Source organism: Marmota flaviventris, chromosome 14, assembly GCF_047511675.1.
Source record: "Marmota flaviventris isolate mMarFla1 chromosome 14, mMarFla1.hap1, whole genome shotgun sequence".
Lineage (NCBI taxonomy): Eukaryota > Metazoa > Chordata > Mammalia > Rodentia > Sciuridae > Marmota > Marmota flaviventris.
Window position 1 is genome coordinate 25,758,196 of NC_092511.1, and position 13,739 is coordinate 25,771,934.

The window sequence follows — 13,739 nt, forward strand, 5'->3', positions numbered from 1 at the left end:
TGGTCAACTTTTTAAATTTTTATAGCTTTTCAATTAATAATCCATGTTTAAACCTGTGGGAAAAACACCTGTGCAGAAATTTGAGTCAAGTATGACCTGTTTTTATCAATGAATAAGAACTGGTCCTTGTTTCTCCTGCATATGCAGTTCAAACCCTAGGACACTGAATTTTTAGTTCTGGTTATGTAGAGGCTGAGATGTAGCCTCTGCTTCATTTCTGAGAGCAGCTGAATTTAATCTGCCTCAGATGGAACTAAAACTTCACCTCCCACTTTCCTCACATGCCAGAGTGGCACTGTGACATGTGACTGTCCAGACCAGCCCTGCAGATGTGTGTGTCACCAACAACGGAGACATCCTGCCAGGATATAGTAATGTGCTTCCCATTGCTGCTGACAGCAGAGGCCCCAGACCTACCGGCTCTAGGGGGTAGTTTAAAAAACCTTTTTTTTTTTTTTTTTTTTAATTTAAAGTAAAAAAATCAAAGCAGTACCATCTGTCATACGAATCTGCTATGCCAGGGAAATTAGTGTGATCAGTGGCCTGGATCTTGTTCAGAGCACTCAGGGATGGTGTCCCATACCACCCCACGTGTCCCCTTCATAGCTTTGATCGAGAGCTGAGCATTTGTGCTTGGGGAGGAGGGAAATACCATGGTGGAGGAGGGACTGTGAGGTGTCAATAGTTCCCTTTCCTGTTCATTTCATGTTGGTGTTTGGTGAGGTTCCAGACGGACACAGTGTATGGGCTCTCAGAAACAGCACTGTTTCACCAAGTGTGCCTTCCAGGACAGGCCCCGCTAAGCAACTGCTCCTCTGCACCGAGCCCCTGACAACTGGGTGATTCATTGTTGCTAACGTGCATAAGTAAGGGGTGTTTTGGAAAAGGAAAGAGACTCTAAGGACAGAAAATATGTGTGCATGTCCACACGCTGAGCTGGAGGATGCAGCAGCCAGGAGATTCTCACAGTTCTCATGGGAAGTTGTGGAAATAAGTCAGGGATCTGCTCTTCTTGGTCTCCCTACCTGAGCCAGCCACAATTCACTGCCATCCCCATAGCAGTGACCCAGCCCTAGGCACACAGAGGCCCAGCAAATGCTAGAAGGTTGTCTATTTCAAGATTCTGAAGAAGACACCTTGCCCAAAACTTGTCTGAATGTTCTGTGCTGTCCCCTTTGCCCCCCTGGAAGATAAATAACACTCTCCCCTGTAAACCTGCTCTCCACTCAAGACCTTTCCAATCTGTTCAAGCATGTGCCAAGAATTAGTGAACATCCTCTTTTCTCAATAATTTGAGTTCCATTGGTCTAATGTTAAAATGGGCTGCTGGTCATTCTTTATCAGAATAGTTAAATTGGCCAAGGCAATCAGCAATTTTGTGCCTTGTTGTTGAACATGAAGTTTGCAAGGACTATTTTTTCTTTATTTACTGAGCTAGAGTTTGCCTTCATCTGTGTAAAAACTCCAAATAATCTTGGAATAAAGTTAACCAAAAAAAAATTTTTTTAAAATACCTGGACTATGGAAACTTGCTCTTAATTTACTGTACATTTCTTTGCAAATTGACAACTTTGGGTCTTAACATTAAACTGTGTATCAGTCACTTATTGTAATACTGTCTCTGAAAAATCTCCATTTGTTTCCAGATGTTTAGTAGGGACTTTCACCTACAAGAAAAAATGATAACGTCTGTTTTCTTGGTGCTTCAGAATTTATGAAGAGTTCAATAACATTATCTCATTTTTCATGTCAGTAACACAGAGGTGGACAAGTAAGAATTATTATCCCTGTGTGATAGCTATGGAAACTGAGGCCTGCCCAACATTACTAAGCCAGAAATTAAGCAGTACAATCAGGACTGGAGCCCCTAGTTCCTGCCTCCAAAGCCCACATTCTTTCCATATTCCCACACTTACTTCACCCTTGACCCTGGCCAGGAATCAGAGCAGATGTGCGCCACAGAAGAGGCAGCATGGATAGATTAGGATGGACCCATCCATGCTCCCAGAAAAATAATTCAAAATACATATCCTAGTGATGATGGGATGCAGAGCATCTTCAAATACAAGAGAGAGTGTATGTAATGCAGAAATGATGTATGGGTAACTGACCAAAATTGTCTTGAAGTCTGGCCACTTCATGGACTGGAGAAAGTGAAGCCATGACGGTCAACCATTTCTTCAGTTGTAAGAATAAAAATGCATGGTGGGGAGTGCAGAAGGAGGAGAAAGAAGATACAGTGAGTCCCAGAGGTACCACCCCACTGTTTCTCTCTGCTGCTCCCTCACCAGCCTGAGTCAAATCAGACGCCTTCTTTAGGAACCACTTGGTAGTTTCCAGACTCAACTTACTTTCCTTTCACAATGCCTTTGGGTAAGCCCTTTAAAATCAATCCCAAATATCTTTTCCCTTCATGTAACTCCTGGTCATAGTTAGAGTTGGGAACAACTTTTGCAGGAAGCTGTTTCTGAACATTGCACAGGAATAAAAGCCTTCTTTTCCTCTTCCCTTTTATATTGAGTTCCTTTACTTTGGTATTGCTAGATGGAGAGAGCTCGGAACATCAAGGTGGTTTTGTTTATTTGGTGGAGGAGACACAGGACTGAGGACTGGGCAGCCCTGGCCAGGCCCTTTCTGTGACCTCAAGTCTCGGCGAGGCTTCCCTGATGACGGACAGATATCTGAGGGGAGGATTCTTAGCCATCTCTGGATTTAGTTTTACAAACTAAGTACATGAATGAATTCATTTTAAAATCCACTCTTGATCCTACTGTGGCTTCGATATGTTGAACAAGTCTCCCTTTCACATGTGCAACAAATGTATATAAAGCCATGAGAGAAGATGACCTCAGCTCTTGAAACTTGTAAACATTTGAGCCATCTCCCTCTCGAGGGAAAGCCCCCCAAAGAATTTCAAACTTCAAGCAGAACTGACAACCATTTATACTCTCTGTTTGAAGTTGTAATTTTTTTTTAAGCCAAAGATGATCTTACGGGTTCAGCCATTTCCTTAATGAAATTAATATTTCTCACTGAATGGTTTCATGCAAAAGTGCTGGGGATGTCTGGGGTCTGGATGTCATTCCTGTGATTTTTCTACATAAGGAAAACTGTAAGCAGGGGCAACCACTATCCAGGGGTTCAAAATCTTTTATGAACTTCATGCTTCCTTTGTGTGGGTCTCAGAGAGAATGGAATTGTGTGTGTGCATGTGTGGATACAAGTGACACACCTCTGACTCCTCACCCTCACGCCTCAGGTAACTTAAGCAAAGGGATTAAAGGCTTCTTCAGAATTCACACTGTTGCTTTAGTGTTGTTTTTAGTCTGGAACATTCCAAAAGAGAGGAAATCTCTAGGCAAGTGTGACTGTTGCCTTCTGTGCCCCAAGATGTCTGTCCTGGGGTCTGCTGCTCGTCCTGCCTCTCACAGTCCTAGTAGAGCTGTTGACCTTGGGGAGCCCCAGAACTTTGACCAGCTGCTAGAGGTATCCTTGGACAGAGTATTTCCTTTAAATTATACATTCAGCACAGGAAGCTCACCTTTCTAAACAACTTCTCTCAACTGCAGGGGAGAATCTGAGATCATGACATGCATTTAAGGCTCAGGAACTCCAAGCAAGGTGCTGTGTGCTGGGTCCTGAAAGGAAGTTTAGGGGTCTAACAGCTGGCCCAGTGTGGAGTGGGACTGTGGCCTCAGGAAGTGGTAGCCGCAGGTGAATCTAGCTGGGGTGCAGAGAAGGTAAGGACAGAGTTCCAGAGGAGCGGAGATGGTTGAAGGAGAGACGAATGTTCCGAGTGAGCACTCTAGAGCTTCGTTTCTGACTTCTGATCTGGTACTGCCACATAGCAACTGTGAGTTCACCACTCTGTGCCTTTATTTACACATTGGTGAAATGCGGGAAGATAGAACCTCTTCTGAGGGTGGTATTTTAGAGGACTTGTGTGTTAAATGCTTAGAATAATACCTACGTACAGCAAGCACTACACAGCTGTTAGCTGCTATTATCGTCACCACCATCACACTTACCCTCATTAATGTGATCACAGCTGTAATGCTATTCGTAAGCTCTGCAGAATTATACAGTGCCATAATAGAGTTATGACAGTGGCTACTCCATTCAAGCCAGGGAACTGGAGCATCCTGACTTGGATTGGGTTGAGTGGTACATCTTTCCTATTTCTAGTGTGTGAAAAAGTAACTGCCCTTAAGAATGACCTCTTATCCCTTAAAGATGTTTTTTGTTTTGATAATTAAAAAAACAAAACAAAACAAGTCATTCTTTCAACAGGCCCAAAGCACTCTCCCCGATGGCTCACCTCAGTTCCTTACCATTCTGGGATGTGTTCTACCAATTGTTCCTCAACTATTAATTATGCTCCACAGTATTCTTATAAAGTTCCTGTAGAAATGTCTTCAGGGTCCCAGGGGCAGCAGAGTGTGAGAGGTGGAGACGGTGGAGACCCTGCTGCTGAGCTGTGAGGGGTATGTCCGGGTGTGATCCAGCACCCACTAGGTCTCACGCTACTGCCTGTCCTTTCCTTCCTAGATGACTACGCCCAGCTGTGTAACATCCCTGTGACCGGTCGCCGGCAGCCGTATGGACGGGACGCCTTGGTCGACTTTAGTGAACAGTATGCTCCAGAAGCCGATCCCTACTTCATCCAGGACCGTAAGCAAAACTCTTTGGTTATTTTGAAATTGAATTGTGATTAAAGATTACTCAGTGGTTCTCAAAATGTGATCCTTGGGAACTTGCTTGGAATGGAGATTTACCAGGCTCAGAAGGCTGGTTCTACTGAGGCCTCTGAGTGACCTGTCCCCACGCTTGATCCTGAGAACCAAGGAGTTCATGATTGGTCTTGCTGGTCCGGGGCACTGCTGTGTTCACTTTCCTTTCGGTAACAAACATGATCTTATTGTTACAATTGTTACAGCAAAATCATTTCTTTTCATGGTAGGAGGTGGCCTAGTTCCAGGGTTTCCTTGACAGCCTGGTTGTATTGTAGCCTTTGTTTTATACGAGGAAATGACAAATGTTAACTGAACCAAGTTGATCTTTACAAGTGTTTTAGAGTGGGAGGTCAAACAAAGAAAAACAGCTGTCTTGGTCAGAAATGAATTTTGAGAATACACTTGTGAGGGGATTTATTAAGTAAGAAATGATGTGTGCCAGCTTTTTTTCTGGATTCGTGAGCAGAGCTCTTCTGGGGGAGGTGGGAGTGAGTATGTGCCAACAGCATTCTCCCCGCTCCCCTAGGGAAGGAAACGTCCTGGAGTGTGGGCCGAGGCCCTGGCTGATGAGCCTCACCCACAGGCTTGATGTTTGCACGGGGAACTTCAGAGCTTTCAAGTCGAGAATAAGGACTTCTAGTCTGAAAAATGAGCAGTTCACAATGAAATATTGGCAGATAATAAATTGTCTCACTACAAGAACAGTAATGGGGAGATAGGGAGTGCTAGTTCAGGAGCCCATCCTCATCCCAAGGGGGCACGCATCCCAGGTGTAGCTTTGCCACAGTCTCAGACAAGGAGTCCCTGTGGACTTTGGAGGTAGGACTTTAGGGATGCTGCTGAATCACAAAGTACATGAAGCCTTTTCTTCTGGGCCTAATCGCTGGTACAGAAAGCCAGTCCTCTAGGACTGGGCCCTTGAGGAGCTCCAGGGGTGCTGTGGTTGCATTTGGAGACTCTTTCCATTCCAAGTCAAAAGAGCTTTTTCTTTTCCCCTTCTCCTGGTCTTTTCCCTCTTCCTCCTGACCTTTGGTTCTTTAAGGCATAGGGGAGGGAAGGCCCCACCTGCTCCCCCTAGTTCCTACGTGGTCTCTTTGGCTAGATCTAAGAATCCAGTTAATACAAGTGCTGATGAACAGGAGAGAAGCATAATCGTTTTGTTAAACTTACATGTACCTGGGGATCTCTCCAAGAGAGCAGTAAGAAGAATTGACCAAAGCATGATGCTTTTAGAGTTTTTTTTTTTTTTTTTAAGACAAAGAACAGTAAATTAGTGAAGGAAATGATGAGATGAAAGGCTATCTGAACTAGGATAGTAAGTTCTAGGGATGTTACTAAGGAATGTCTGGGAGGGGAACACAGAGGCTAGTGGAAGACAAGAGACATTTCAAAATTTGTTTATCCAGGTTCTCTGTAGCTCCCATCACCAACCTCTGGTGATCAGGCTGTTTTCCAACATTGGGTATGTGAAGGTCATTCCTCCCGAAAGAATCCTTATGGCCTGCTGCATGTGGGGGAAAATAGGCCCATTCTGAAGTGACAGTTCCTCAAGTGATTTCAGCTTGAAATAATCAATATACCAACTTGGCTTATTTTGAGACAGCACAGCCTACACTCTTTCAAAGGATGCTGTGTACTGATCACCCAGCAGGATTGGGAATGCCTTAGAACATGCATGGAAACAGTATTCCACTAATCCAGCTAGGTTGAATAGCAGCCAGATCAAGAACTGGTGCCCTTTCCCAGGCTACCTGAGGGTAACCCCCATCCTGCCTTCTAATGCCATGGGTTAGCAACATTTGACCTTGTTCTACCTCGTGAAATGGTGCTGAAGGTGCTCACAGCCAGAAAACTGAGCACCTGTAGTTTATACACATCACTGCATGAGTTCAAGGTCAGTAAACATTTACATTAAAAAAAGGAATATCAAGATTGAATGAAATCCTAGTTTGCTCCATAAATCCAGAAAACAGTCTGTTTGCAACTCTCGTGCAACCCATGGCTTTTATGTGTGTAGCCTCCTTCATATTATAGATCTGATTCCAGGATTTTTAATTTTGTTCTAGTTTATGGACCTTCTTTCTAATGCTGACATTGGACTAAAGCTCTTTTTCTTTTCTTTTTATAATTCACTAAAAATGATAAGTAAACATTTTGGTGTCACATCAAGCCATATAGGAAGTTGATATATAGTTACGGTTTGGACTCTATAATGGCCTTTAAAGGTCTTACAAGTTGCAAAGAAATCTCTCCCCCTCCCCAGCCAGTTTTCTGATTAGCAGCAAGGGTTTTGGGGCCCTGCTGCGGAGAGGAGCAGATTGAACAGATGGTAACAGAGGAGGCTGTGGGAGGTTCCTCATCACCTTATGGTCACCATCTCTGTTACCTTCAGCTGCAGCAGTTTCCTAAAACTGCAATTTATTAGAGCAGAGATGAACATATTTTCATAATGAAGGGCCACGTAGTGATGTTTTTAGAATTCACAGTCCCTATGGTCTCTGTTGTACTTATTCAACTCTTCCCTGATACCACTAAAGCAGCTACAGACAGTCCTGTTAGCCAATGGCAGTGTGTACAAAAACAGGCATCGAGCCTGCTTACCTGTTTAGAAGCCTAAACAAGTATTATCTCCTTGTTGTGTATGGGTGTTTCATGTCTTAATTTCTGCAATAAAAAATAATTTTACTAGCTATAAAGTATAAATGATTTTTTTGGTTATACATTGAATTTTGAAGTATTTTGTAGAAAGACTTCATTTTCTTAAGTAAGCATTTCTCAAACTGGCTTTGGGTATCTGCTGTCATATTCTGGATAGCCTGTAATATTTCTTTTCCCTTTAAATTTTTGAAAAGAGCCCATCATGCATGTACATGTTACTTAACTTTTAAAGGCACCAACTTAGACCTTATAGCCTTTCCTCCAGAGCAATATTTTGCTGCCCCCTGTGGTTCCACTGAAGAATCACTTCAAAGGCCAGATAGAAATACAGCGAGAACTTTCTGCACTATTTTTTCTGAAGGAAATTTATGGTGTGGAGCCGAGATGCGTAGTGGTGTTCTTGGGTCATTGTAGATTTATATTTACAACTTTCCTTTCTAGAAAGCGGGCTAAACACTCTCAATGCCTAGTTAAATTGTTTTTATATTATTCCAACTCTAAATGTCTTCAAACTGATTCAGAGCTAGTTTCTAAACAATAAAAAGAGCCAAACAAGAGTTTCTTTGTTTCCTTTTTAAAAGCCTTTTGGTTTTCTAAACACAAGTCTGATGTCCTTTCCCATTTATCAGGATGTTTGGAATCCTTTTTACTGCCTTCAGCCTTTGATCCCTTGTGTAAGGCCCTTTCCAAAGCCAGAGCAAACAGACACTGAGAAAGGCCAGCCTGGCTTTTCTATGGTCTTGCAAACCCCCATTGAAGAAGCATGTCCTCACACTCTCATGGAGCTTTTTAGCAAATGCCTGCTGAGCTCTGATTGTGAATCCCATTGGTTCCTGAAAGATTTTCTGACATTTGCCATTCTGACAACTTAGGAATTTGGAAATGAACATTTTTCATAATTAAGAGCGAAGCCAAAAACCATACTTGCTTTCTCATTTTATGTGATTTTTAATATAAAACTTCAAAATTCAAGATGTGGGACAATTCTGTACAACGTATACAATATTTTAAATATTTATATGCTTTATATGCTTAATATTTGGCAGGGCTTTATTTAGTATTGACTTAAATTCTAATACTAGCTTGAAGGTATCTTGAATGTACAATGAACCTTAACCTTAATAATAATACAGTTAAACAGTATATAGGAGGGCTGAAAATTTCTAATCTGGCTCCTGTTGTTTCTTTCTAGGTTTTTTAAATAGCTTCGAGGAGTTACAGGCTGAGGAATGTGGCATCCTCAATGGATGTGAGAATGGCCGCTGTGTGAGGGTCCAGGAAGGTTACACGTGTGATTGCTTTGATGGGTACCACTTGGATATGGCCAAGATGACCTGTGTTGGTAAGAATGAGTGGCCAGACCCCAGTCAGTTGAGTACATTGAAGATATATTTGTAGTATCAGTTTGGGAAGATGAGAAAAGTCCTGGAGATTGCATTAAATACAGTATCATTAACTGTACTTAATGCCACTGCACAGTACAGTTAAAAATGGTTAACATGGTCACTTTTATGTTCTGTATTTTGTACAATTAAAATAAAGGTTGATACCTCATTTAAGAACCTACAGTGAGTGGGGTCAGAGGCATAGCTCAGGGTTCTAGCCCAGTAGATGTAAGCCCTGGGTTCAATCCCAAGCTCTGCACATGAAAAAAATAAATAAATTCAGAGTGGTAAATATGGAGGAAAGGCAAGAATATCCCAGGTAATTACTTTGACTCTTAAATTTAGCTTTTGACTATGCAACAGGAAATGACTACTGAATACTTGATACAGACAGAAAGGAGAGTAGATATCTCAAAAATATATTGCTTCCATATCATTTTGGATAAAACTTCTACTGAAACCATCTTTCACCCCCACCTCCCACTTTTGAGGTGAATAGGAAATATGCATTTGGCATCTTCTGTGTAACTCTGATGTCTTTTAGGCCCTGTTTGCGTTGGATAAAAGACCTGTGACTTGACACTTCTGCTATTTTTCTTCTCCTTCCAGAAGTGTTCACTTTGCCCACCAAAGATTTTTGTGATTTTTAATTTGTGGTGGGTCTGGAAAACATGTAGCCTAGGTTCTTACAGGTGTTTTGGGCACTTGGCATCGAAACAGAACTCGTGTGGAAAGATATCAGAGAGTGTCAGAATAGAAGGCTCTAGAGAGGCTTCCCTGAGAGTTCTCTGCTTGCTCACTTGGTTCCTTTTCATAAATCGATCAGTCCTAAAATTTGGGAAGGAATTTTGAAGTAATATGGTTCCTCCAACTTTCTTGAGGTTTGGCTATAAAGTGTCAAGATAAAAAAAATGTTCATGTTATATTAAATATCAGGGAAAGACATTCTAGAACCTCCCCGATATCTACCTTAAGATCACGATTGAAACAGACCATAATAGAAAAGTCCATACAGACTATGGTTGGTGGGGAGGTAGGTACCTGAATGCTTCTCATTGAGTGTAGGTTGGGTTTCTCTAAGGAGTGATCTTAAAGATTGTTGACCTGCATGGTTTGGCTTATTGCAGATGTAAATGAATGCGACGAGTTGAACAACAGGATGTCTCTCTGCAAGAATGCCAAGTGCATTAACACAGAAGGTTCCTACAAATGTTTGTGTCTGCCAGGCTACGTCCCTTCTGACAAGCCCAACTACTGCACTCCGTTGAATACAGCCTTGAATTTAGAAAAAGACAGTGACCTGGAGTAAAAGAGAATCTACGTAACCTAAGCCCATATACTCTGCACTGTGTAAAGGAAAAGGGAGAAATGTATTATACTTGAGATATTGCACCTAATCCAGAATGTTGGAAATACGGAAACAGCAGAGAGTTGTGCATCCTCCAAAGACAATGAGAGGATTTGGTATGAGCCTGACTGGTGTTAACAGACCAAAAGGACATTTCTCTGAAAAACCAGTATATATAGTCTGTTCATATGTAAAATTCAATGGAAAAGAGGCAGAACAGTGCTGTTATTTTAAACAGAAGTTTGTATTATTATGTTGTTTAGTTGGTTTTTTTTTCTATTGCTTAAATTTGGCATTTAAATAGTGGTGGAAATGTTTTATATAATTTTCATTTTTTGGTTATGCAGTTCCTTGGCTACTGTTTTTCTTTTTCTTTGTTTTTTTTTTTTTTTTTAAATCTCAACTGCAAAAGTTTGATAAAATATTGTTAAGCTGTATTATAAGTATTGTGACACGGGGTTCTGCTATTCCTGGTCTGGAGCATTTTTAAAATTAAAATTGTCTGTCCTGTGGAGCAGGCAGTGATCTTGTTTCAAAACTTTTATACACATTTGGAGAAAAAAAACAAAACTTGATATTTTCAGTGTGTTGTCTGATCTTCCTGTCCATTCTAAGCCAAGCTGCTAGCAGGTTTCAATTGGATACATTGAGATGGAAGAATTTAGGAGCTTACAATAGTATTGTGATATGTAAAGTAAGTCCAGCAAATTTTCAAAACTTGATGATCTCCAATATACTTAACATTGTATGTTAAAGCAAAATAAATCACCATTTTTGTAGAAAAAATTCTACCTGAGAGTGATTGTCAGTGAGTGCATCTTAACACCTTGTATCCCATCAAGCTACCCCCAATCTAACAAAAACAATGATCTTCTATTAATGTAGATTTTTTTTTCAAGTTAATCACAAGTTAATCATTAGTTAGATGTTGTTAAGGGCTGCATTGTTTCCCCCCATCTAAAATTCATTTGTTAAAGTTCTAACCCTCAATACTTGAGAATGTGCTGGAGATAGGATCATTAATGTTAAATAAAGTCAATGGGGTGAGCCATATCCAATATGGCTGGTATGCTTATGAAGAACTGCTACAGACACAGACACACACAGAGGAGAGGACTTGTGAAGATACAGGGAGAAGATGACCACTTACAAACAAAGGAGAGGCCTCAGGGAAAAAAAGAAGAAGGAAATCAGCTCTGCTAAAATCTTGATCTTGACCTTTTAGAGTCCAAAATTGTGAGAAAATAAATTTGTTTAAACCATCTAGTCTGTGGTGCTTTGTTACAGCAGCTCTAGCAAACTAAGACAGACGTGTATCACAAGACTAATGAACAATAACTTTCAAAGTTCCATTCCTTGCTTACTTAATCCACATCAAGAGTAATGCAATTTTTTCCTAACTTAAACTGAAATTCAGAATCCATTTTCATTTAATTATAGCATCTGTGTTTAAAACAACAAGAACAACAACAACAACAAAAAACTAGGTACAGGCACACATTGTGCAGAAAAATCCCCCAATTTAACATTTCCCTTAGGGCTTTGCTTTTTTTCTATCTATAGTAAGCAGAATAATCGCACTTCAGATATCTGTGTCCTACTCCTAGGAACCTGTTGAGCAAAGGAGAAGTAAGGTTTCAGATAAGATTGCTAATCAGCTGGCCTTAAAATGAGGAGATTATTCTGGATATAGAATATAAGTTATATGGTTGAGCTCAAAATGATCACAAAGGTCCTTTACAAAAAAAGAGAACCTTAAAAATAGAAGGCGGCAGAAGAGAATCAGAGAAAGTTGTGAATAGGGAAGATGTCAGATGCAAAGTGGAAAAAGACTCAATCTGCCATCTCAAGCTTTAAAGATGGAGGAAGCAGAAAGGCGGCACTAGCCAAAGAATGCGGGCAACTGGAAAAAGAAGCTTTCCCTAAAGCCTCCAGAAAGAAATGAGCCTGGTCAGCACCTTGAAACCTTTAAGTCCAGTGAGACTTGTGTCAACTTCTAACCTATCTTCTAACCCCATCAGGTGGGGAGCCCTGGGCAGGTGAGAGTCAGGTGTGGGGCCTGGACGCAGGGCACAACGGGAAGCTGTCCCTCTGCTTTAAGAACTAGGAGGCGAAGTGGGGGACTCGGACCTGGCAGGCAGGGCCACCCCACAGCTGGGTTTCAAGGTCTTCGTGGTTTGTTTGCTGGTGTTTTTTGCCGCGCTGGGGATGGAGGCTGGGGCCTCGTGCGTGCAGAGCACCCTGCCTCTGAGCTGCACCCGGCCTCCAAGCCCTCGGAGGGACTGTGGGCCCTTTTTCAAAACAGAAAGTCATTTAGGAGCTCGTTTTCCCGTTTGCCCGCAAATGCAGATTCATGGCTGGCTCATCCTGTCATGGCTGTCCCTCGTGGTGCACTGGGGTTGGGGCATTGAGTGGGTGGGACACCGAGGGCCTGGGGAGGTGCCTGCCACGCGGGAGCTCTAGTGGGCTGCTGTCACCCACACCCTTGCACCGAGGCTGTGCCCCACCACCAGGCAGACTCTCCTCGTCCCCCGGCCCCCGGGAGGCTGGAACGTTCCAGCTCGAGCCCCAGGCCAGGGTCTTCTGGATCTGCAGCCCAACAGAAGAGACTGAGTCTCATTATGGCCTCACCAGCAGCCGGGGCCTCATCCCTCCCGCTCCCTTAATGAACTCCACTTCGCCTAATTGCAGCTTTCACGAAAACGATCCGGTGGGGCCGCCCCGCCCCAGCCCTGGGTTCGCTCCAGCAGCAGATCTTCCTCCTCCTGCGCAGATTTCAGGCAGCAGCTGCCCCTGCGTCCTGGGAACTGTCGGGCCTCGGGGTCCCACGTGGCGCCCCGCACCCGTCACACAAAGCAGCCTCTTGGCAGTCCCTCCCTCCGTCAGTCCCTCCCTCGGTTAAGTCTTGGCAAGGTCGTGAGACGGGGCTGGCTCTCCCCTTGCACAGGTGAGGAAACTGAGGCTCCGGGAAATGAGCGGCCTCCGAGGCCAAGGTCCCGGAAAAGTGCAGGCAGAAGGCGGGTCTCTGACAACAGCGGCTTGTTCAGAGCCAGGGACCCTGGGTGATGGCCCCCAGGGAGCCGGCAGGTAGGTCAGGGTGCGCTCAGCTGCTGTGCAGACTCGGGGGGGGGGGGGGTGCACAGGGTTGGGGGTTCTCCCCCAGGGGACACTCGGGAAGGGAGCGTGCCTGCTCTGACGGGGCTGTGTCAAGGGACACAAAAGTTGATCTCCCTACACGACCCAGAGGCTGCCCGCCAGCCAGCACCAGGGGGAGGGACATGAGCCATGCCTTTTGGGACAGGACAGGGACATCCTCACATGGCTCCTGCCCACTGCCCTGTGGCCAGGACGTGATCACATGGCCAAGCCGAGCTGCAGGAGGTGGTGGGAAGTGGAGACGTCACCCGGAGGCCGGAGGCCGTGGGTCCGCTGTCAGACCTCCTGGGGCTGCAAAGCAGGAGAGCAGCATTGAGGCGGCCCCCAGCCACTGCCTGTGCTCTTCTGGGCACTTTCAAGGTCAATCTGACCTTGATTTCCACCTCTTGAGTGGACTTCAGGATTTAGCCACAGAAACAGGTTCTAGAAGTCCAATGCAGTCAGCAGTTCCCAACCCTC

General features: G+C 43.6%; 1 protein-coding gene across 6 annotated transcripts in view; it reads left to right on the forward strand.

Moving 5' to 3' along the window:
• Ltbp1 (latent transforming growth factor beta binding protein 1) overlaps positions 1–11,390 on the forward strand; it is a 401,517-nt gene extending 390,127 nt beyond the window's left edge. For all 6 annotated transcript variants that reach the window (XM_027933415.2, XM_071601479.1, XM_071601480.1 and 3 more), the window contains 3 exons: positions 4,549–4,671; positions 8,584–8,733; positions 9,904–11,390. In XM_027933415.2, the coding sequence (XP_027789216.2) occupies positions 4,549–4,671; positions 8,584–8,733; positions 9,904–10,085 (455 nt within the window). In that variant the 3' untranslated portion in view covers positions 10,086–11,390. The remainder of the gene's footprint in view (positions 1–4,548; positions 4,672–8,583; positions 8,734–9,903) is intronic.
• The last annotated feature ends 2,349 nt before the right edge of the window (positions 11,391–13,739 follow it).